The sequence below is a fragment of the Oxyura jamaicensis genome, chromosome 5 (assembly GCF_011077185.1).
Source record: "Oxyura jamaicensis isolate SHBP4307 breed ruddy duck chromosome 5, BPBGC_Ojam_1.0, whole genome shotgun sequence".
Classification (NCBI taxonomy): Eukaryota; Metazoa; Chordata; class Aves; order Anseriformes; family Anatidae; genus Oxyura; species Oxyura jamaicensis.
Window position 1 is genome coordinate 32590047 of NC_048897.1, and position 24950 is coordinate 32614996.

Sequence of the window (24950 nt, forward strand, 5' to 3'; positions counted from 1 at the left end):
TCATTCTGTTTTAAAGTTGGTGGAATTGAGGGAAGGCCAGTGTTCCCAGCACAGCTGCCCTGGGAATTACAATAAAAGCTGTTAGGTTTGCAGAAATCGCTCTCCTGGTTAGTACCAGCTTGGAGATGGGGAAGTCTGGCTTCTCCTGCGTGGCAGTACAGAGCAATAACTGCTCAGCTGCTGCCAACGCTTCCTTTTAGCTAGTCCTTGTTAGTGGAGAGTTTGTGGTAATGGGAGTAATTAACACACTGGGAGTCATTTCTGTGTCCTGGAAGGGAACAGAAAGCCATCAGAGCAGCCCCAGACATGATTGCTCTGCAGGGTTATTTTCTCTCTCTCTTTCTTTCTTTCCATTGTGCTTGGGTTTTGATTTTTCTTCTTTGTGTTAAGAAAGCTGGAGAGCTGAAATGGTCTGTAAATTGCATTCCTGCTGAGCTTGGGCTAGGTAGGCTAGTTAAAGGTCACTCTCGTGGACTACATGGACTCCTCTCATGGGGTGGGGAGAGTGTTTAAGAAGGGAGTCGCGCTGTCCCTTGTGGCTTCTTTAACCCTTCTTCTGGTGTGGCTTTGGAGAGCTCCGCTTCTGGATTGACATTCGGAGGCCCAGGGGGTGAGACCCTCGGAGGGTGGATGTTAGAAAATATTAACTCTTCCAGCGGCCAGGTGGCTGTGAAGTGTGAGGCTGTGCCTGTTGCTGAAATGATCACGTTACAAGCTGGCTCATCTCCCTTCTGAGGCCACTGGTGGCATTTCAGCTGCGTGTCTTGCATGAGACGAGGGCATGGGAGCTCAGCTCCCCCATGCATGATTACCCAGTTGGGTATTACAGAAGCCCAGACAAACAATAGTGTTCCTGGAGGTGAGCTCCAGGAGGGGACCTGTAGCAAGCAATCATCCTTGCCTCCCCAGCTGAGAACTGGGGACGGGGTGTTGTGCTTTAACCCGGCAGGCAGCTCAGCAACGCGCTGCTCGCTCTCCCCCCGTGGGGTGCAGGACAGAAGTGGGAAGGTAAAAGTGCAAGAACTCCTGGGCTAAGATAAGGACAGCTCACCAGGTAAAGCAAAACCCTACATGAAAGCCAAGCAAACCAAGGAATCCATTCACTGCTTCCTGCCAGCGGGCAGGTGCTCAGCTGCTCCCAGGACAGCAGGGCTCATCGTGTGTGATGGTTTCCTGGGAAGCCAAACACCACCACCACCACTGTCCCTCCTCCTTCTTTCCTCCCAGCTTGTATTACTCAGCACAGTGCCACATGGCATGGGACACCCCTCTGGTGTGCCTGGGCCAGCTGTCCCGGCTGTGTCCCCTCCAGCTCCTGGGGCACCCCCGGCCTCCCCGCTGGTGGGGCAGCACCAGGAACAGAGAAGTCCTTGACCCGGTGTAATCGCTGCTCTGCAACAACTAAGCCATCCGTGTGTTACTGACACTTTTTTTCTTCACATTTCCAAAACACGCCATTGTACAGGCCATTACAAAGAAAATTAACTATCCCAGCCGAAACCATGATGCGGGGAGAAGTAGGGCAATGGGCTTAACCTGCTTGATTGCAAACCAGGTGTCTGGGTGCTGGGAAATGAACTGGCCAACCACCACCAGATCTCAAGTGACAGGGTATGCACGTGCGTGTATGTTTCTTAGTCTGCTGGAGGGGGACAAAGAGAGTCTAGCTTATTTTATTTTATTTTATTTTATTTTATTTTATTTCATTTCATTTCATTTCATTTCATTTCATTTTTTTAAGAGTACACTTTTGGATTGCAAACCTAGACCTCCCCTCCTGAATGGTAGCACCTCCTGTTCTTGCATTTTGCTTTGATACAAGTTTTTCGCTACTGTCTCCTAGGGAGCTCTGCGCTGAATTCAGATAAGGAGAATCAAGCGAATCCATATTCACTTTCCAGCATGGAAAAGCTAAGCCTAAGCCTGCACGTTATACCAGTGGTGGAAAGAAACAATGATCATAAGAGTAGACATCCTCTCTGTGGGCGTGTGGTGGAGCAAAGGCATGTACAGTTCCCACAATGATGTTGGAGACTGGCACGAATACTGTGTCCCTAGAAACTACCCAGAAGAGGTCCCCAGGTGCTCTCTGTCACCCTCAGACCCCCCTTCAAAGACGCTGGCCTTCATCCTCATGCGTATCTCTGCATCCAAGATAAAGCCCTAAAGCTCCCCTGTTTCCTCTTCCACTTTCCTCCAGCAACATCATGTACGATGCTGCCTCCTGTGAAGTTCTGCCAACTTCAGCAGGAGCTGGGGGCGCTCAGCTCTTTACAAGACAAAGCCCCTGTTTTCAACTGTGCTTGCAGCCACTTTTGCTGAGAGCCCACCTTGCCTTATCCCTTCCTGACCCCTGCTAGCAATGCAGTGCCACCAAGCCCTCCCCTGGGTGTAGCTGTCCATGTCTATCTCCAGCCCAGTTCATTTGTCACAGCTCTGCTGGCACCACCCCAGAGTCCTCTCCAGCCCAGTAACGACTGAGCCAGAGTCCAGATTTATAGCTGAGATGCAGAGGCTGCTAGAGGAATTAAAAACTAAACTGATCTGTGTGGTTTTCTCTGGGCTTTTGAATTTCTGAGCCTCCCTGTACCCTCTCAGTTCGCTATAAACATCTCACCATGTGTCCTGGCTGAAGAAGCTATGAGATTGGGAGGATTTTTGTGTGTCCCCAACCCCCGTTTCCCCCCCCCCCCAGTGGTGGTAGTAACTCATGATGTCCCTGTCTGCATTTTTCATTTGAAGTTTTTTTTTTTTTTTTTTTCCTTCTTTTGTAGCCACAATGCAGCTGAGGATGGAGCAGGCAGAAAGATTTCTTCATATGAGATAGCAGCCTCTGTGGAGCCCTGCTCTCAAGGCCTTAGCCAAAAGGAGCCTGTTCCTCACCAGAGAACTGGATGAGTGAAGACAGGCTGAATAAATACTATTAATTCCCCATTTCTCTGCCTCTGGCAAGCCTGGCTTTTAATATCAATTATTGATCGTGAATCTCACTGGCTCCTTTCAAGCAGCATATGTCGCAGAGCCGTAATGATCGGGTTGCTGTGCCTTGAGCTGCCTGTGGGAGTGCCGACGGAAGCAGAGCCAGCACAGGGCCCTTCTTACCCCTTCTTAGAGCTCCTCTGCTTCAGTGGAGGCCAGCCAGAAGAGCAAAGCATTCTGTTTTCTTCTTTCCTAGAGAAGGCAAGGACAAGGGTGAATTTACATTGGGTATACATTTGTGGATCTTAGGTCACTAATGTATGCTTCTCGCTCCACAAAGTATGGCATAGTGAGCAGTTTTGGTTGAGGAAGGGGGTGGCACCAGGGGACAGTGAGTGTCTCTGATCAGTGTCAGTGGGATTTTGTCCAGAATCCTGAAGTGGAGTGACAGGATGCACGCAGGCTTGCACCGGGCCGCTGTGCTAGGGGTTGGCGAGGGAAGCCAGCCTGTCCCTGGCTTCATCCAACTCCATTACTCTTTCTGCACTAGAAATCGCTGAAAATTACGCTTTCACAACCAGAAAATCCATCCTCAAGCAATTAGCAGGCAGGGAGGGAGCTAGTGAAGAGGAGGGAGGGCAGGGAGCGACAAACCCATCTCCTGCAACCTTTCCGCGTGGTCGGGTAGATACGCCGTGTGCCCAGCTTCCCTCTCCATTTCCCAAGCAGGTGCGTGTGGTGGTTTTACCGTGCTAGGCAGTTGAACACCACAACCGCTCTCTCACTCCCCCTCCTCAGATGAGGAGGGGAAGAAGTAAAGGAAAGAACAACTCACGGGTTGAGATAAGGATGATTTAATTAAAAAGGGGAAATATATATATATATATATATAATTAAGGAAATGTTATTATTAATTAAACAATTCATCTAAAGGGAAAAAAAGGGAAAGGGGAAAAGGGAGGGGGAAAGGGAATAACTAAACAAAACAAGTAAAGACTATGTGGAAGTGCAGAGGAAAGAAATTACTCTCTACTTCCCACAAATGAGCGATGCTTGACCACGTCCTTGAAGCAGGGCCTCAACGCACGTAGCCAGTGTTCGGGAGGAGGACAGACGTTTTCGCAACGAGAGCCCACCCCTCCCCTCTTCTTCCTTTTTCCACCTTTTATTGCTGAGTGTGACATCATATGGTATGGAATATCCCTTTGGTTGGTTTAGGTCAGCTGCCCTGCTGATGTTTCTTTCTCACTTTTTGCCCACCCCCTAGGAGGGTCAGAGAGAGTCCTGATGCTGTGCCAGCACTTCTCAGCAGCAGACACAACACTGGTGTGATACCACTGCTGTTCTAGCTACAAGTGCAGAGCGCAGCACTGTATGGGCTGCTGCAGGGAAAGTTAACATCCCAGCCAGACCCAGTACAGTGCGTCGTGAGACGCTTGCGAAGATGTTAACCCCGCACCCAGAGTGTGCCAGTCAGTAATTATGGAAATCAGTTGGCAATTAGATAATGTCACTCACTCTCTGCGTACAGCCGCAAAGCAGCTGAGAGGCACTCCGAGACCCCCTCCCCAGGCTGCTGAGTGGGTGGCTCCCACCTCCCAGCGTTGGTCGGCTGTCCTCGAGTTTGGGAAGGGGCCCGGAGGTTGGCAGCCTGCTCGGGAAGTGGTGCAGCCCCAGCAGCAGCCCCGTGAGTGGGAAGTTGGAATAGGGCAGGTGGGTGTGTTTCCTACAGCGGGTCCCGTGTGCGCGAGGTGCTGAGCCATCTGTTGGGCGTGCGGGCTGCTCCACGGCTCAGCTCTCGGGGAAGTGCAGGCTGCTGGCGTGCAGTGGAGGTGACTTGCTGGCTACCTCATTCCTTCAGGGCAACAAGTGCTCAAAATGCTCTGCAAAGACCTCGCCTACTGGTCTGTTGAAGGGCTGATCGCATCAGCCTAGCTCTCTCGTTTCGTGCTGCTAGCTCACATTAAGCCTAAAATATAACCCAGCAAATGCTTGTTATGTTGCTTTTCCATCTGAGCAATAAGTGGAGCTGGAACAGGGGTGTTGCTGCTTCGTGCCTGGAAGAGGCGGTGACCATCATGAAGTCTTTTTCTGTCAGATGTGTTCACACTGTGACAAAGTTTGAGATCTCTCAGAGATAATATATATAAGAAAATACTATGGGATTCTATAGTTATTGTCCCAAATTGCAGTGCATTGCTATGGTAGCAGCGTGCTGCATGAGGCGGCTAGGGTAGTATTTATGCTAAAAATAAAATGGTAAGAGCAGAAAATTAGTTGTTCTCAGTGTGTCTTGGAGGATCATTGTGGGGAATGGGGAAGGCACAGGTATGTTGTGTCAGGATTTGCTCTCTCAAGGTTCAAATTCAAGTCCTGGCCAGTGCTAAGACGAGCGCTGGGGTTCCTTGCAGGCCCTACTGCTGTGCTGTGAGGAGGAGCACGGCTCTGCAGGAGCCTCAGATGGCCCAGCCTGCCCACTGGGCATGGGCAGCCTTCCCAAAGCCTGCGCTGCAATGTCCAAAAGGTAGCGAAGCACCCCGAATTACTCCTGTATTTCATGATTTTTGTGTTGTCTTCATCTATCGAAAGAGCATGGGCTCTGTCTTCTTTCAAAACAGGTAGAGAGGGATTGCCCTGGATTCCCTCAGTCAACAGTTCTGTCCCTGTTTAACCATTTCTGCCTGATTTAAATGTCCCTTGTTGACTGTGGCTTTGTTGGCACCTAATGAACACATACCGGTGTTACAGAGCTCTGTACCGCAGAGGCAGCCCAGCTCCCTTTCCTGCTCCTTGGAAATACCCCAAGGATTGAAGAATCCCTTGGGACTGACATTTCTTTGCACCTGTAAAACAGCCTGGGGCTGGGAGAGATAGGTGGCCTTCTGTACAGGCATTTGGGCCGTACTGGGGCATTTGTATCTCATCTGCGATTGCCAGGGGAGCGCTCACATGATGCTAGGATGTGCGCTGCGTTCCACTGGTTCTCAAAGAGTTAGTCCTTTAAAACAGGGAGAGCTGGGTGGCCAGGCTGGGGGCTACGCCTGATGCAGGTGCTGCAACCTGCCCTGCCCAGGAGAACTGGGAGCTGCTGTGAGAGCCCCTGGGGGCAGTGGGTGCCGCGCTGGGCTGAGCACAGAGCTGGCTGACGGAGCACTGGGTTCGGCTGCGGGGCCAGTCACTGTTCCGGGGAGCCAGGAGCTGCTGGGAGCACATTGCTGGCTAATTTACACACATTATTATATTCCTATTCCCATCTCATCAATAATTCCGGGCTTGGGTCATCACTTTCTCTCTTCCCTCCCTCTCACTCTGTTCTCCTTCTCCATAAATCGTGGGCTATTTTAGTGGACCCACTGGGGAGCACAGAGGAGAAAGGTGAATGGACAAGAGCCACATGCTTTTTCCTCCAGTTGATTTTCATCCCCCCCCCCCCCAAAAAAAAGAAAAAATGAATTGAGCCAACACTGATTATTGGGAAGACAGATGATTTTAGCATTTGGATCTGTTTTTTTTTTTTTTTTTTTTTTCTTCTCCCTTTTACACCTCTCCTAACACCTCCTTTTCCTCCTTCCATTCTCCTGAGCCAAGCTGTTAACAATTAAAAGGAATTATCTTCCCTCTGGTTTTGACTTGATTTTATTTGTGTTTATAGCAGTTTAGCTAACAAGTTCCACTCAGGCAGCTGCAGGGAACGGGCCTGGTTTCCACTGGGCACTGAAAGCTCACGTTATTCTCTAGCTTGCGGGTTTTCTTTTAATTGATCTGTTTTGTTTTGTAAGTGACTTGCTTTTTGTGCTGGCTAAATTTGCCACGTTGGCAGCCCCAGAGACATACGGCTCCTGCAGGTCCCTGGGGCAGGTAAGGCAGAGGCCGTGACTGGGCGAGCTGTCTCCTCTCCTTTGCCTGGTGATTCTCCTCCAGCTTAAGCTCTGCCCTTAGCAGACAGAGTTTTTAATGCAGTGCCCGTTTCTGCAGTGTCTGGGGGTCACCCCCTTTGGAGCGAGGTGGGTGGCAGGGTTGAAAGGCACCTGCTAGGAGCAACAGCCCCAGCCACTCTCATCGTTCCCAACACAAAACACCTGTCCCAAGCAAAAGCTGTCTCACAATATCTGTAACCCAGTTTGTGAAATCTGTGCTCGTGCTGTCCTCTGTGAGGTTGAAGGCCTTGATTCTCATCACCTTCTTTCCTGCTTTGTATCTGTGCTAGTGTTAGCAGTTCCCAGAGCTTTTCTCGCACTCAGCCTGTGAACAAGCGCCTGTGTTAATGGAAAACTTTTTTTTTTTTTTTTTTTAAAGCAGGATTTACAACAAATGAACCTAGCTTTGTGCTGTCGTTACTTGTCATCTTAAAACATCCTCCTACCCTAGGCATACAGTCACCCACATGCAAATAGGCAGAAGTGAATTATATCCCAGTGCTAACAGGTGTAGCTCCTGCTCGCTGACGGCAGCTGGAATTGCTTGCTGTTAGCTAGGGGTGAGTTCGGCCTTTTTGCCAAACCATTAGACCAGGGTAAGTGGTTAAGTGCTTAGACAGTTCTTATCATCTAAGCTACAAGTTTCCTATCATCTAAGCTGCAGGTTGCCATATATAATTTGCATAGCACATGTTTCCAGGTTGCAAAGGTCCCTGTTAGAGCCTCTGAAGTGTGCAAGACATGTAAAGTAAAAGCAGCTATTGCATGACATCCTGACAGCGGGGTTGTCTTCTCTAGCGCTTGCTTGGTGTGCTAGGAAGCATAATGAAAGCAATGGAAATGGAAGTGTGGTTAAAATCCTTCCTTGCCCTGCATCATCTTAGACTCTAAAGGATTGTGGTCTTCGCCCTAAGCATTTCCACTGAGAGGTAATTGTTAATGAGGAAGCTTCAGCAACGTTTCTCTCAGTAAAGTCACTGAGATTGCCTTCATCCAAGGGGGTAGAATCCTTTGGTGTATTTTTTCATTGTGCAGTGTTGTGGTTTGTGCAGATCCCTTGGTGAGTTCTCTATCTGGTCCTCTTAGTTTTGATGATGTAGATGTCCCTGGTGCGTTGAAGGACTGTATAGCTGACTGCAGGCCTGAAGAATTGTCCAGAATATCAAGAAATGTAAATGAGTTACTGGACAAGACCATAATAAGCGTCGTGGTAAAAGTATGGCTAGTAGTGGGATCAACCTTTTCTTTTTTTTTTTCTTCCCTTGACCCTACAGGTCCTGCAAGCTCTCTGAGTGCCAAGCAGTGCATTATGGGCTGGATTGCCACCAATTCACCATGAAGATTGGCTTCACTTTTGCCCTCCCAAGGATCACGTACTTTATGAATTCACTTTCTCTTCCACCTCACTGCCACCTCTGTCAATATTGTCATCGCTTCTAGGAAACCAGAATCTGAGGCTGGGCTTTATCCCGGCCTTTCCTCCCTCCCAGGAACAACCAGTGTCACCTTTGTGTTCTACCAAAACAAACCACTGGGGGTTATTTTGCCCTTCATGAAAGTACATCAGCTGGAGAAGTAACTTCATATACACTATACTTCTGAGATAAAGGCCTCTGGATCCTAAAGGATAATTGAGATCTTTGCTTGAAGAGGAGAGATTTGTTCTCAGTCACGTGCCCTTGCTATCTCTCTTTCCACCTGCTCTCCCTCCCTCTGTCAATCTGTGCTCTCCTTCTCTTCTGTTGGATTTAACAGATTCAGTGTTGACTGCTGGGGTTCTCCTCACAGTAGCGTGGCTTTTGTTTTTCTACTAGTGAAGAGCAGATTCTTGAAACAATGGGCTTCACTCTCCACTCCGTCTACTTCACCTTAAAGGTGAGTTTGCTGCTGGGCTCCTTGCTGGGTCTCTGTTTGGGTCTGGAGTTCATGGGCATCCCCAACCAGTGGGCCCGCTACCTCCGCTGGGATGCCAGCACCAGGAGTGAACTCAGCTTCCAGTTCAAGACCAACGTCTCCGCTGGGCTGCTCCTCTACTTTGACGACGGTGGTGTCTGTGACTTCCTCTGTCTGTCCCTTGTCGATGGGCGCATCCAGCTGCAGTTCAGTGTGGACTGTGCAGAGACTACAGTTATCACAGACAAGCAGGTCAACGACAGCAACTGGCACTTCCTGATGGTCAGCCGCAATCACCTGCGGACAGTGCTAGTGCTGGATGGTGAAGCCAAGCCAGGCGAGGTGCGTCCCCAGCGCCAGTATATGAATATCGTCAGCGACCTTTTTGTGGGTGGGGTCCCATTGGACATCCGTCCTGCTGCCTTGACCCTTGATGGCGTTCTGAGTGAGCCTCCGTTTCAAGGATTTATCCTGGATCTGAAATACGGCAACTCTGAGCCGCAGCTCCTGGGCAGTCAAGGGGTCCGACTGGAAATGGAAGGGCTCTGCGCAGAAAACCCCTGTGAAAATGGTGGCACTTGCTTTCTTCTGGATGGCGAGCCACACTGTGACTGCTCAGCCACTGGGTACGCTGGCAAACTGTGTTCTGAAGGTAAGAAAATACATTCATGCTTCCCATTGGCCTTTATGCAATCCAAAGAGTTAATTTGTCACTTAGCAAGGCTGTGGCTGAGCTCTTATCGCTGCTGGTGGCTATCAGAGGAATTAAAGTTCCACCATTCTTTTTCCAGCAGGAAATAATGAAATGGGAGTAGATGAAGAGCATGGGGAATTGCAAAAAAGTGCCTTTTTGAAAAGTTGCTGCACTTGTAGCATGGGCAGATTTTCATCAGCAATTTATTAATAAGGGTAGAAAATGTGAATCGGTGAATACAGAAGTACCCTATCTTGATGCCGATAAAAGCATTGGTAAGAAAGGATCTTAACTATCTGGGTTAATTCCACAATTTGGTGGCCCTGAATGGAGTGTTTGTAAATTGAGCTATGTCTGTATGGCTAACGTAACTGCTTGACGGGACACTGCAAAAGTTAGGCCACCTTTGGTGTAAGCTGTTGCTGCCTGTGGAAGCCTCATGCTCCCTTTCAATTATTTGCATACTAATTGCTGATGGCACCTTGATTGTTTTAGCATCCTTGATTAAATTGCTTTGAGACATGCTTAATGATCTCTTTTAATATTGCAAAAGGAAGAGGGATTTGTAGCCATTGTTTCATACTACTTTTTAAAATTTCAGTCCAGAAGGCTTAAGTAATGCAAACTGCATAATGAAGTGTATTTCAGGGTTCTTTCCTCAGCGTTTAGCAGTGCCATGGTAATTAACTCTGTATGTGCAAGAGACTTAAGTAAGTCGACTGGAAATCACAGTGTGAATTCAAGAACCTTATCACAGCATTTTTTGACATTTGGGTTTAAACACAACAGTTTGAGCTTCAGCCAGAGATGAAAGTGGGTAAGAAGCGTCCAATCTGAAGGGAAAAAAAACACCTGAAATTTTGCCAAAATGGAAATACTTGCATTAATATCTTACATATCATAACTACCGTCCCTTTACTTCTTTGGGGAATGGAAGTGAATTAACTGGAATTTAGTAAGTGGAATGTGCGAGGTGCTGAAAGTAATGTCTACATACTGCTGATAGGGAAGCATAAAGGCAGTCAGTACCCCTGCAGAAATACTGTGGTGGAGGAGCAAGCATGCTTCTATAGGAAGAGAGGGTTTGGAAAATAAACATGACCTCTATATTTGCATTAATTTTAAGATGCTATTAATGATAGAAGAAAAATTGTCTTTATAACCAAATATCATAATAATATACATTATCACTGTACATAAGTCATCATTCTTTACCAAAATAGCCATCTTAGAGACAAGACTAATGTACCTGCTGGGATAACATCAGCTGTATGTGCTCTAGAGATCTATATTGTGCTGGAGAAATACCTCCCTAATGCCAGTTTTCAGCATTTTTCAGGTACGGTAATAGAATTTGATGCATTTATTAATTATAAATAACAGTTTAAAGTACCAAAGTGCAACAATAAAATCACTTTCACAGTGACTGGTGAAGGACTGTCTACAGTGATTTTCTCCCCCCATTTTTCTCCAAGTTTTCCAAACTAGACTTACAGCTTTATACTCCAAAGCTGTTTTTTCACCATTTTTTTTTGGTCAGCACCCATCTGGTCCATATCAGTAATGAGCCAGAACTATTTCCTGTGCTTGAACCATGAAGCATGTGGAGCTGGTGAGACTGCTGGTTGTGACTGAGCACTTGAATAGCTGGGCTGTGGGGCCTGATCCTCATAGGCCTACAGAGCAAAAACACCTCTTGTCTAAATGCAAGTTTTGGGTGATGGAAGATTGCAAGAGCCACAGAGGCACGTGGAGCCTGAGTTATAAAGCTTTAAGCCTCTTTATGCTGCTGGGATGATGGATCAAGATTTCACAGGTCAAGACATCAACAGCATATGGTTTTCATCAAATGTCTGGAGAAAATCCTGTAAGTGAGCGAGGCTTCCATACACACACCTGTGGGGGCAATCTCAAGGCTCTGCTGGTGGGATTTCTCTATTTCCTGGGTGGGCGGAGCAAGATGAAATCCATCTTTTAATGAAACCAGGGATATATCCGCTGTAGTGATCACGGATCAAGCAGTGCTATTGTTACCTTTTGAAGCCATGCGTCACCATTGCTGTTTGTTTCCTCTAGTGATTCATCAGTTTTCAGCCCAACCTTCTATTAAGAGTGAGCAAGGAAGTTTGTCACGATGTACCTTTTTGAATAAACATTTTTAACTCACTGTTAGCTGTGCTATGTTTGCTCACACATACGACGCTGTGCAGAGAACTTTTCCAGTGTAACAAATGTAGATTTCCACAAACAGTTACCACTTTGTCCAGTCCTGTTTTTCTTGTATTACTTCATGGTGTCTATTTGGTTTATGTTAAAATTTTATTATCAGCCTTACTGTCTGCCCCCTTTATTCTGCAACAGTGATGACTTCTGTGTGTTAAATGCTATCGCCCAAAAATGTTACAGTGTCTGTGTAGACTGTGAGAAGGGGAAAAATAGAAGAAAAGCTGTTCAGTAAGTGAAAACAAGCAGACAAAGAAAAGTGGCAAGGAAACTAAAAATGAACCAAATGAAGTAAAGCTACCTTTTTGTTTGAGTTTGACAAACTTAGCAAACTTCAAAGTGTTGTCTTTCAATTGCCTGAATGTGGCAGGACCTGCATTGATTAACAGTAGGATGTGGTAGGAACAGCAGGACTGGATGCAGGCTCTTCCTGCCTGTGGCTTGATTGGCCATTAAGCATCTTGCATTTTCTTTGTTTGCTTTGTTCCAAGAGATTGAAATGTTTGTCACTGGAACTATTGCCTTTTATTTTATTTCCTTATCCTGCCTCTGGATGTTTGCAGGAATTCTGTTCAACATGGTATTTTGTTCTCAGTCGCGTTTTCAGAAGAGACATGCTCTTTCAACTGCGCATCAACTCCCTTTTTGGGGATGATCTTCAACTCCATTACAGTATTTACTAGTCTGCAGTCTGTGTGTGTATTTTCATTTGGTCTTTCTCTGGCTCTTTTACTGGGAACTGATGGGATCCAATCAATAACAACTGTTTGAACAGCTAAATGCAGTATGTACCTTTTTCATAATGACTTCTCTTGACAGGGTCTAGGCCATTACTTGGCTATTGACTGATACCCATGTCTGCAGATGGTAAAACCACAGCACAATCATCTATTCTGTGGCCAAAGAAATAAAAAATAAACAGAGAGTGGAACCTCCTGATCACGTACTGTGACGGAACGAAGCTCCATTTGCAGTATTAGGGTTATTGTGATGCAAAGTGAAGCTACTCCACACTCTAAATTCTGCCCAGAACACGCCCCAGTGTGCAGAATGCTTTTTAGCTCTTATTATGCATGCGGAGTTGCCAGGAGTGTGTATGTCATGGTAGCTACATGCCCAGATGGGTAGCTGAGCTGATCATTGCTGGTCACTGAGAATTACGATTTGTGTGCCTGAGTTTATACCATGGGTGTGCAAATGTGTGCACACTTTGGAAGATCCGGCTGTTTTGAATAAAATGTGATACTATTTTTACTGCACTTGGAGTAAACCGGTTCATTGAATCTGACAGCTCTGTAGGGTACAAAGGATGGCTGATTTGAGTAGCAATTAATTTGTATGTTTCTGGGCAATAGTGGCATTAGACATGAAAGCTGAAGTCAGAGACACCTTCCCCTCTAATAAACCTCATCAGTCTCCATGAGATCAGGCGGCTGCCAAGACAATGAGGTTCCTGTAGGATTCGAGCAGCACAGATAGATACATTCATGTCAGGGGAAAAAAATAATAAAACAACCCAGAAAACACAAATCAGAACATTCCCTACGCAAATTTTGCCAACGGTGCTGCTGTAGCAGCCAGCTGCGCATGCTCACATCTCCCGTTCAGGACCATACCGCCTTGCTTAGTCTGCTAGAAATTCTCTTCCTCCGCTGTCAAGGTGTGGAGGGTGAGTTGACTGATGCAGACAGCGAGTGCAGCATCCTACGTACAGCAGTGGTTTGGCCCACGACCTCACCCCTCTCCTAGGCCCCTTCTGGACTTGGTGGTGAAGGTGAACAGAAGATGTGCTTAGACGTGACATTAACTCTGCTTGTAGTTGCAGAACCAAGACGTTGATGTGATCACCAGCTTCACAAAGCACCATGCTGAAGCCTTTGTGTTGCCTGCAGGGGCTGTTTCTAAACGAAGCCTGAATAGGGGCCTGATTGCACCTCTTCCCTTGATTACAGAGCAAGATTTCCTGGGGATGCTGCCTGCTGAATGACAGAGGAGCCCGTTGCTCTGTAATTATCACACTTTTAACTGCAGCGGGAACAGATTTTTCTATAGCCCCTCAGCTTCGTTTAAAGAGACAAGTTACTGCAGGATTTATCTTCCACCTGCCCCTTTGGAGCAGCCAGTTTTGGCTGCATCTAAAAGGACTGCCGAGCCTTCCTTGTAATCTCCGTATCTCCCCGCCAGCCACCCCGACCTCTGTAACGCTAAGGGCTAATTTGGCGCTTTGCCATGAGCCTGATGGGTGCACTTAATTTGCATATGCATTTACATACATTTTGTAATCAGAAACAAATGAACATGACCATAATATTTGCTTCCACTTGCATATTCCTTGATAGATGAATATAAATTGGTTATCGGTGGATTCACCAGCAATAAACAGCTGCAGCCCTTCCATTTGGTCTCGTGCTCTGCACTTCCAGGACAGCAGGCAGCTCTGGGGGGCCCAGATCTTCACTCACCAGTGCAGAACTCCCGAACTGATGGTCTCCAAGGGCTGTGGAGTAAATGCTGCAAGAGGCAAAGCTGTTCTTTTATGACAGTTACTGTGCCCCAGCTCTGGCCGTTGAGCAGAACGCCAGTAAGAGCCCTGCTCCTGACATAGCTCTGCAGCAGCAAGTTTATTTTTTCCTAGCTCCTTCTCTTGCTCATTCTTCTTGGATTAAGTTCATTTGGTTCTATTTAAAACAGTATTTTTATTTCCAGTCTAGTTGTAATTTTTTGATGCAACGCCAGATGGGCACCAGAGAAAGATGATGTGTTAAGATATTAATTAATGTTTGCAAAGTGCTTTGAAACTCCAAAGTACAGTTTAAGTGTTGTTTGTTACTCTTAATAATGAACACCAAAACTGAGCAGGAGCCACAGAGTTTCAGCTGGGATCCAACACACCCCTGCACAGAAATGGCCCAGGTCCCACCTCCCCTGCCGAGCGGGGACTGCAGCAGCTCCAGGCCTGGCTGGGTTTGCTTCCTCCCTCCCCTGCTTTTGATGCCGGGGAGCTGCAGGGAGGTGGCAGGCCCCTGTAGGAGGCGTGCTGCTGAGTCGGTCTCGCTGCAATACATGCTGACAGCTATATTCTTCTTGTTTCATTCTTCTGTATTATAGATGACCATGAGGCTACGGTCCTTTTCTGCTTGACTGCAGATCAGCTGCAGCCCTCATGCAGCAGACAAGTTGTAGCCCTCAGTCAGGCTGAGCCTGGGCATCGCCCTTACTGAAATTCCAAACTGCAGTGGGTACAGAAGCAGACCGCCACTTGGTGGGAGCTGGTGAAGGGTGAAAGCAGTTTGTAGGCGAGCAGGAGGTGGGACTGGGGTAAAAACAGAATGAAAATGTTACTTTATAAAAGAGGAAGCCATAGCTCACAGAGGCTGTTTCCAGCAGCTATTCAGTCCTAGTGTTACCTACCTCACAGAGCGAAAGAGCAGCTCTAGGCTGGCCCTGAGAGGAGATCTGAATGGGCTGAGTGAGCTTCTGGAAGACTGAATCTAGCTGGAGTTTAGATACCAGCTCCCTCTGTCAGCCTGCAGACCAGCCCGGTGGCTCCTGCTCCTTCCCAACCTGTGCACAGCTATGACCTAAACTGAATTTAGGGGCGTTACTATTGTATGTAAGTATTTAAAGAAATAAAAAGAACTCAAAAAATCTGAAAGTGAGTGGAGCCAAAAATTTCCCTTTCCAACTTAGGGAAAGGAAGGGTGGGCAAGATTGCTTGATTTCAGGAGGAAGGTTTATTTTCCTTTGTTTTGCCCTGGAAAAAAAAGGGAAAAAAAAAAAAAAGGAAAAAAAAAAAAAAGGCAAAAAAAAAAAAAAAAAAAAAAAAAGCATTGCCCTAATATTACTGTCCAGGCTTCTGCTGAGCTAGGCAGCCTGTCACGGAGGTCAGTCAGCAGTAAATGCAGCCCCAAGCAAGACAGCACATGCTCTAGCCTTGCTTTCATCTGCACTCCAGGATGGAGGCGTGCAGGTCATTTGCCACAGGGTAACTTTTGTTAAGTTCTGGTGGAAACAGTGGGGAGATAAACCTCCTGGAAACCTTGAGGATGCTGGCAACTGCATGAGAACGCTGCAGGGGAAGAAGCGGAGGATGATGTCCGTCCAGCAGACTCTGGCACTGCTGACAGAAGATGGGCCTCGGCACGTCGGCCTCGGCACTGAGCGCTCCCTGCCCTGGGAGGAGGTGGTGATCCACGTGGCGAGATGGTAGAGCAGCCACCTGTCCTGGCTGGCTTCTGATCTCACTTCACCTCTTGTTCCTTTGCTGACCCACTTTGAACTCGATGGATCGCAAAGCTTCTTTCTCCACCTCTAGAAACAAGGCAACTGCCATGTTATTGCTGTCCAGAGACAGCAAGGTGATTTGGGGGTGTGTGTGTGTCTCTCCCACAATCCTTCATTGCAGACAAGCTCACTGCCGTTGTAAACCCGCCCTGCAGAGCAAAGCATTTCCCACTGCTCTACCTGTGAATGGGTCCAGGAGCTGACAGCTGGGTGCAGAGCAGCCCAAGGGCTGAGGCAGGTGGGTGTGGGGATGCAGGGAGGGCTCTGAGTGTAACAGACTACTTGAAGTCTTTTTATATTTGAATGCATTTGTTCTGAAATGGGGCTGGGACCTGAGCACTGGTTTCTTACTGTATGTTGCTGATGGCATTGCTGGTAGTGCTGTTTCAGCTGGCCAGACCCTGTCTACACATGCAGTTGCTCACCCTGTTATCCTGAGAGGAGGCCAGGGTGCAATGTGTAAAGGAAGCAGATTGGTGCAGCAGAACTTTTATCTTTGGCAAGAGGGGATGGTCTGGTCATTAAGGCATTAGCTGAGCACCTGAGACTAATTTCCAGTTCTGCCACAGGCTTCCAGCATCTCCAGGGTGATTTGCTGGCAGACTGAAGGACTCAGGATTGAATCACCTGAGCTTACTTCAGAGGGGGTATGAACCAGGTCATCCTCTGTGCTTCATTTCCCATATATGAAGTATGTAGCCAGTGGGTCTTCTCTGCCTATCTTAGGTACTAAAAACCTCACACCATGCTGTATGATAAAGATGGAGCCATATAAATAGCAGGACAGGTAAATTCTGATTGTTGACAGTACAATGACCTGGTTTGACTGATAGTTTTCTGACTTGGCTTGCAGTTAAAAATTAAGGTAGCTTTCCTTATTGAGTAAACCAGGACTGAGGAGCGTTCCTCTTCTTTCCTTTTGACTGAAATCCCCCGGTTTCCTGCAGCTTTGCACACTGTCATGCTACGTATGCTTGGAGCCTCCCCAGGCCAGACTGCAGCTGCGCCGCTGAAGACAGAGCCCCAGCAGCAGTGTAGGCTGTTGGGTGACACCGAGCAGATGCTGCACTGCAGGGCGCTGATAGGAGCGATGGGAGAAGGAGAACTTATGACTTTTTTCATATGTGTCCCATGTGCTCCACTGGCTCTCCCCGGATGCCCTCTGTTGTGATCCCCAGGCGCTGAGATGCTTTTCCCTCTGCAGTGCCCCACCTCTGCCTACCTGTCTGCATTGGCGCGCTCTCTGCCATGGCTGCTGCTTCCAGCCTGGCCCCTTTTGCTTTCCACAGTCAATTCAACTCGACCTTGGGCTGTCAGGGAAAGCAGGGAGGGTGTAAAAGGCCACTAGAGCAGAATTGCAGAGTTTACTTTTCCTCTGTTCTTGCATAAATCATTGCATAAAAAGCAGGACAAAAGAGTAGAACAACTTTAGGTAGTTTTTGGGCGCTTTAATTAGTGCAAAGCTGGCAAGTGTTTTGTGTTTCTTAGGCACTGGAAAATAAAATCTTCTTGCTGTATTTCTCTTTCTGTAAACTCTTGCCACCACAAGTCTAACTGCTTATGAGATTTAGCTGATATATTTATGGCTGATTTGTAGTTTGCTACATAGGCCAAGGAGGGAAGGTGTGCTTTGTTATTGGGATTTGCTCTTCAGGTGTGATCTCCTTTTTCATGCTCATGGAATTCAACCAGTAAAGTAACCTGAGTGAATATGATGGGCTGGGTTGGCTCTGAGTATTTGACAGAGACTTGTATCAGAATGGAAGAAACAGTTCACTGGTGGATGCAGAAATTGTAGGGTAAAACCTGACTTCAATCTCTAATGCTGCTGGCATGCCCGAGATACTTGGCTGCTGCTTATTCAGAAGCCTTTCTCAGACTGCCTAGTCCCATGGGTGGATTTTCATTTCTTCTCAGTTTGTTGCCTTAGTACTCGAGAAAAATGACACTCTGAGTTTTCCAAACCTCTGGTGTGTCTCTGCACATGTGTTTGATTTTCTGGTCTTTCCTGCTGCTTCCATCCTGCCAGCTCAGCTTTCAGGGCCAGAGTGCCTCTCAGTACCTTTCTCCTCAAGGCAATATAGGAGAAATCCGAGGAGCTCAAGGCAGGTTTGTCCACTGAGGCTGCTCAGAAACCACAGCTGAATCAGAGATGGCTAGCAGAGATGAGAGCAGCTTGTGTTGTGATCTGTGAATTTCATAGCTCAGTGGTGTTTGCAGCTAAATTCCTTAAGCTCCTTTCTGTATGTGGCTGAAAATATATTGCTTATATTCCCCCAAGATTTTTTTATATGGGGAAGAGGCCTGTGGTATCATTTCTTAATAAATTGCTCTTAAAAACAAAACAAAACCACCACCAACAAAAAAGTGAGCCTGGTGAAGAGGAAAGGAGAGAAAACAGAGAGATTAAATTGCTTGTCTAGGACCACCTGAAAGACAAAGCTGGGAAAGTAGCCAGAATTTCTCTGTTTTGACTTCTGTCTTTTGCCCTTCCCTCTGTGGCTCCTGCTAGAGCTGCCTTGGGACTCGCGGCTGCAGGAAGGGGTTTGCTGTGCAAAGGGACCGGCTTCATGGTTCTGGGCAGACCTTTGGTGGAGCTGGCCATCTGTGCAGGTTCCTGTTATTCAGACAGTTTTGACTTTAAGGAAAATAACAGCGGATCAATGCACATAAAATAAAATTAAAAAAAAAAAAGAGAGAGAGATTGGATATGTTGCCATCAGGAAGCAGTAGCCTTGTTACATCTGTCATAGAGGTATGTTTCTATTAGTGTCAAAGGTGAGGCACAGCTAATACAAGCATAACCAGCTTAAAATTTGCTAGCTCTGGTACTGGTGGCTGTGTGGTCATGGCAGCCTGGAAGGTAGGCATGTGCTGATAGTGGCATAGCTGTAAGTTTCTTACTGAGTAGAAGAAAGAATGTTTTCCAAGAAAATATTGGATGTTGCAGAAAATGGCAAAATCTGCTTTTCAGAGTTCCTCTAGTGGGCACTGCACTGTTGGAGATCTTTTTTTTTTTTTTTTTTTTTTTTTTAATTAAAAATAGAACAACAAACATTAGGACTTTGAAGATCAAATTGTAATTTAGGTTACTGGCTTAGTTGTTTCCTCCTAAACTCTATTTTTTTTTTTTTGTTGTTACTTCATCTGAAATGCTCAGCTGCACATCAGCTGCAGCAATGAACACATCTACAACAAACTCCAAGACCTGCTGGGCTTAAACAGATACTGAGCATACATACCTATGCACTTTACTTCACATCTTGCAGTTAAATCCATAGGTAAGGCAGTCTGGTTTTTGACTGCCCTTATCCTGTGGCGTGTTCTACTGAAAGACATGTGAAGCAACGTTTAGACCAGCTAAGGCACATCAAAATAAGACAGCTTGGAAATGTTTTTCCTCAACAGAAATAGTGTTTTCATTCAAGTCAAAATATTTAGAAAAATACTCATTTTGATGATAGCAGAAAGAGAGATTCATTTTTATTTCATAGACCTTTTGGATTCTGACTTGGTATAGAATATAATCTGTATCAATTGTCCATATATTTCTACCTTATTTTATAACTTAATAGCATCATTGTCCCAAGTGAGCATACTAATGATATATCGCTAAAAATTTGAAGTGTTTTAAGGAAGAAACATATGCTCCTACACCAACTAAAAAGCTCTAATGAAACCCCGTGGAGCAAATCCCATTCTGCTACAGCTGTGGGAATTGTTAGTCCCAGAAGTGGAGGCAGAAGGAAATAACCAGGTTAGACTTGACCAGAGAGAACAGATTTCCAGCTCTCGGTGAGAGGAGCCTGGAGCACAGGTAGGGTGATGGGTCACACTGATGGCCTTTGAAACCTCCCAGGAGGGAAGAGTGGTGCAGAGCCCTATTGTCATTTAAGGTCATGTAAGGTGACAGGTCTGTAGGTCCTGCTGGTTGTCAAGAACTCCACTAAATGAAGGGCCTGAGGAATGAGGTTGGGCGGACAGGACTTGGGTGGGTTATTCCCCATGCGACAGCTCAGATGTCCCAGTATAACTGAATAGTGCAGTCTGTCAACAGGGGCAGTGAAGGCAGCAATGCTGCCTATATTAAGGAAGAGCCACAACTGCTGATTTGAGAAGTTGGGATTGGCAGCAGTTTGGTCTTTAGCTTTTTAGTGTGTTGAATTGAACCCAAGCAGTTTGCAATGTAGCTGGGCCTGGTGACTGGGCAGTGGACATTTCCAGAGAAGAGCATAGCAGATATCTCTCCATTCAATAAATTCTTTTTTTTTTTTTGAATTGCAGCCACCCCAAGCTGAGGTTTGGGCTGGATGAGCAAGGCTCTGCCTTCAAAAAGCTTTTGGGAATTGCACTTGTATGGCATGACAGCCATTCTTGAGCTCTGGGACGTTTTCCCTGTCATTGCCACTGCCAGTGTGGAGGCTCCCAGTTTGCCTGAGGCAAAAGATATCTAAACCAAAGTACTCAGTAACAGATCCTCTATCTCGGGAGAACAATTGGCTGTGATTTCAGACCTCATTTGTCAATGGCGTTTAATTATAGCCCTGCTACTACTTACAGTGGAGGTCACTGCTCTGTTGTAGGTCTATTTAATGCTCCCTCTGGCCTTAAACATCTATGAATCTATATTCCACTATTTGGGGATATTTGTAACAGTCCTCACTGGTTTTCCTCTGGAGCTGAAGTTTCTTCTTGTTTACTTGACAAAACGTTGCTGTGGAAAGCAGGCTAAAATAATTTAAGCTACTTTTCAGGTCTGGGAGTGAGACAAAATGTTTCATCTGTTGTATTTTCTAGGCGTACGCCTGCCCAGTTGTTTTCTCCTTGTGAAGGATTGACTCTGCTGCAGAATGTGTGTACATCAACTATTTGAACTTGCAGATACAGTGTCATTAACGAGCAGTTGTGTGAAAAATACATCAAATGTAATGACCATTCTACATTTTTTTTTTTACATTTAATTATATTCACCTAAAATTTAACCTCATACACTACGTGCTCATTAGCCAGGCAAAACCTTCATTCATACTGATGAAAGATGTGCTTAAATAAGAACTAAACCCAAACCTATTTAAATGTGTTGGTCTTCTTTTAAAAAATGCTACTTTTAATTCCCAGTTTGAAAAGTGAACCAGGCTCCTTGGAGCTCTGAGACTGACTTGGGCTTCTAAATAGTATTTTGATCATTTAACCTTCATATAGCATTTATTTCCATCCTTTTTCACCTCTAGAGGTTTGGCCTAAACAATTTTTCTGCTTGAGATTCTTTCATTGCCTGTGTGCCTTTAATAATTTTAATGAAATGATACTAACTAAAATCTAGACCATTCAGATTTTTCCTTTTAAAAACTGAGTGAAAAAGGAAAATTAATTGCAAAAATCCTGCTTTAATGTGGTGCTAAGGTTGTGAATTTCAGAATTAAATGATAGTACCTGCTACAATCAAAATGCCACATGGCATCCATTCAAATGTGCTTCAGGCATCCTGCACTTGAATTGTGTGCAAGGCAGGAAAATAAAAGAGCTAAAATGCTGTCAGGTTAATAATAAATTGTGCATACATGTGGCACATTTCATCAGAGTATTCCTAAGCATCTCACAACTACTGATAAATCAGTCAGCCTTCACATCACTTTACCACACAGCAAAATGCATGTTATCTCCATTTTACTGATGGCAAAACTGAGAGGCAAACAGAATGTGATTTATTGAAGGGTATCGTGTCAGAAGCTGCCTGAGGTGGGATTGGAATCCAGAATGCTAAATCCTAAGTATTAAACAATATAGTAGTTTATCTAGTTTCTTCCAAGTATGCTAGAAAAGCCACAGAATACTGTGGTTTACATTGAATGTGAAGCTAAAAATGGAGCTTTGGATTTTAGGGATTCGTGTAAAATTTCAGTTGATTGAAATTTCAAAGAAAGATCTCTTTTTATTCTGTCTGGTGGAATGGATTGTTCATATCCAATAAGCTCTGCCCTTTGTGGCTGTTGTCACATAACTGTCAGCTGAAACCATCTTGAACCAGCTTGTTCCTTACCCCCAGCTAGGGTGTTGCACTATTTAAGGTATGTCTGGCTATGCTTTACAGTTTCTTCTGTTTAGTGCAGGTCTATAGTCGGTCATTAGGAGCAGGAGATTTAAAGCACTTTTAACTGGTTTTGTTCATCTGTGGTTCTGATGAACAAAATAAAAATTTCAGAACTGGAAAGAGAAAAGCCAGTTTCTTTAAATGTTTCCAGTGGAAAGATGTTTATGATTTCACCAAACCAATACAAAAACAATAAAATGAAACACTAATTCCAAGTCTTTGAATGTTTTACCGAATATCATCTTGGATGGAAGGTGGCAGAAGAAAGTATAATAGGGTTCTTTCTCTTCTCCTTTCCTTCTGCATTTCTGCAAACTGGCCAAGGTGATGCTCTCGTGTAACCCGCTCTTTCTGCCTAGTCAGTATAGGCTGAGTTTTACCAGAAGCTTTACTCCACGGTGCAGTACGTCCAATGAACCACTGCAGGCAGAACTCTGTATGTGCTGGATTTCCAGCTGAACTAGATCTGACTTTATAGACGGTTATTCATAGGTGATGAAAACAGAAGAGATTGGGCTTTTTGTTTGGTTCAGTTGCTTTGAGAGAAGGTTGTATGGAAAAAGAATTCCTGAAGAGACATGGGCTTTTGTCTTTGTTTCCTTTGAGCAGCCTAATAAGAACATTTTAGAAGGGTTCCTTCTTCTATGTGTTTCTTGCCCAAATGTATGTTCTTTAAACACTGAAAGTGTATGTCCAGTTTCTGATATTAACCTTGAAATTTGCCTGACAAACACCAGCTACCCAAATGAGCAGAAAGTCCTGTATGGAATGAAGGGGATGGCAGATGGGGCATGATGCCCTTTTGCTTGTTGCAGAAACTGTAACATACTGGAAAGACATGAGCAAAGGCTCCTGAGCCCAAATGTGCTCTCTTAATTTCTGTGTAGTAGTGACATGCTGCATTTAACTATACTGTCCTCTGACAGGTAGCCTCGTATGACACAGGGTACAGGAGCATGAGTAGGACTCCCCTGCTCAGGGTTAACTAATGTTCTCACCTGGTATTTGTTACAGACACTGTTTAAATTTATATTAGTAGAAGCTGTAAGCATTACTTATGGGTTGTTTTAGTACAGTGCAAAACAGAAATTTACTGGTTGGTGCTGGGAAGCACATCGCTGGAATTCCTTCAGGCCTATAATAAAGCTCATCAGCAGAACTAGGCCAGAAGGAAACAGATCTAAACTAACAGGCAATGCCAAGATCAGGAGTGACATTTGTTGGTAGTGCTGTCAAAGTGGATCCCAAGTTAGTCGAAGAAAAGAAACTGGCCAGTCCAGACAGAGATGTATTGCTAGAGATATTAGCTCCATTATAGGCAGTGGGCGAGTGGTCCGCAGATCTGTGGCTATATGGGTGTTTTCCTTAAATCTTTTTGTCTGTCTTTCATGAGTCAAACCACACCTAAACACTGACAGTTGAGGTGTTCCTTCCCCAGAGCAGAAGTATGATGAGTTGATTTTTGTATCTGCTTATGGCTCTACTGCTTTCCCACGGGCCTAATTGCCCCATCCTGGTTTGACCCTGGCTCTGTCAGGCTCCTCACTCTGTCGGGATAGGATAGAAGCAGAGAGTGCCCTGACTTTGGCACTGCGCCTCTATCCTCTTGACCCCAACCCTGGTAGATGGGGGAGGCTGATTTCAGGAAGGGGAGGTGGAGTGAGAGAGTTGACAGATGATGTTAGGATAAAGCAGAACTGTCAAGATGATCACGGCTGGCAGGGGAAGAGCCTCCCAGTTGTGACTGGCCAGGCCAGCATTTACATGCTGGCACTAGGAGGCAAAGCAGTCTCGCAGAGGGAAAGCTACAGGAGGGCAGGGGGGTGGGCTCTGCAACTGGAGGAAAAGAAAGCAAGTCAGCAGGGGAGAGCCCGATTTCTGTGTTTGAGGTGGGAAGTGCCCAAGCATGGAAAACTGGTCAGCCTTTAAGGCACCTGGTTGTAAGGTAAAGCTGCACATTTGCATCCTACTATTTGTCATCATCTAAGTGAAGCATCTACATCACTTGGCGTGATACTCAAGAGCTGTTCCCTGAGTAAGATCTGTTTCCTGAGTATCTGCTGGAAGGGCTCTAGAACTCTCTCCTTTTGATGTTGGATTCCCATGCTGGAATTGGCCATTTGATACTAGAGGAGAGATGCTCCTCACACATTCCTAGCCATCAAAATTGTCCCAAGAACCTTGCCAGGGGTAAGAAAAATGAAACAATGCAGGCATCCCTTTTTTGTTTTCTTATTCCTCTGCTGTTGGAGTTAGCCTAGGGGATGGAAGTCTTCTAGGTCTTCAGATGTCACTGTGGATCCTCTTGGGTCCACACATTCCACATGTATGAAATTAGAAGACTTCTAGGAGCTCTGAGTCTCCTTTTCTTTTCCTGGGATGGCCTGAAGGTGCTGTGACCTTCATTCATTTCCCTCTGGGCCCTAGGACAGAGAGCTGGAAACTGGAGCATGTCTAACATACTTAAGCTAAACTCATTTCTGGGAAAATCTTCATCTCTCTTTGTTACATCCTAGAGCATTTGCTGTAAATTGACCCTGTCTGTCTGAGCTGACTCCTACAGTTCTACTGATTCCTCTGAGATTCAGAGCCTGCCAGGTTTAGGTGCTCTGTATTTTCCAGGGTTAGTCGTTGTAAGGAATGCACCAGGCATCTCTGCTTGTGTGGGAATCTCATAAAGAAACAGATGCCAGACTGTCATTTTCCACAAGAATGTGTAAATTGCAAGACATGAGGTAAAAGCTCCATCTGCTGGAACAGTCTTTGAAGGTCCTGTTGGAGATAAGCTCCAGCCACCTTCTGGCAAATGAGGTGGCTTCATCCAGGGCCTCCTGTGGTAGAGAAGAAAGCAAAGACCAATATGGAAAAGATAGCAAGCAGAAAACTGCCATGTTACTCATTTGCTGAGGTAGCAACACCATGGATGTCT

The 24950-nt window shown here is 45.8% G+C and overlaps 1 protein-coding gene across 30 annotated transcripts in view; it reads left to right on the forward strand.

Annotated features, from left to right (window-relative positions):
• The window catches only part of NRXN3 (neurexin 3), a 979693-nt gene that overhangs the window by 39363 nt on the left and 915380 nt on the right, over nt 1–24950 (forward strand). For all 30 annotated transcript variants that reach the window (XR_004751424.1, XM_035328415.1, XM_035328417.1 and 27 more), the window contains exon 2: nt 8111–9381. Coding sequence is in view for 29 of the 30 variants with exons in the window: in XM_035328415.1 (XP_035184306.1) it covers nt 8673–9381 (709 nt within the window). In the remaining variant the exon portion in view is untranslated. The remainder of the gene's footprint in view (nt 1–8110; nt 9382–24950) is intronic.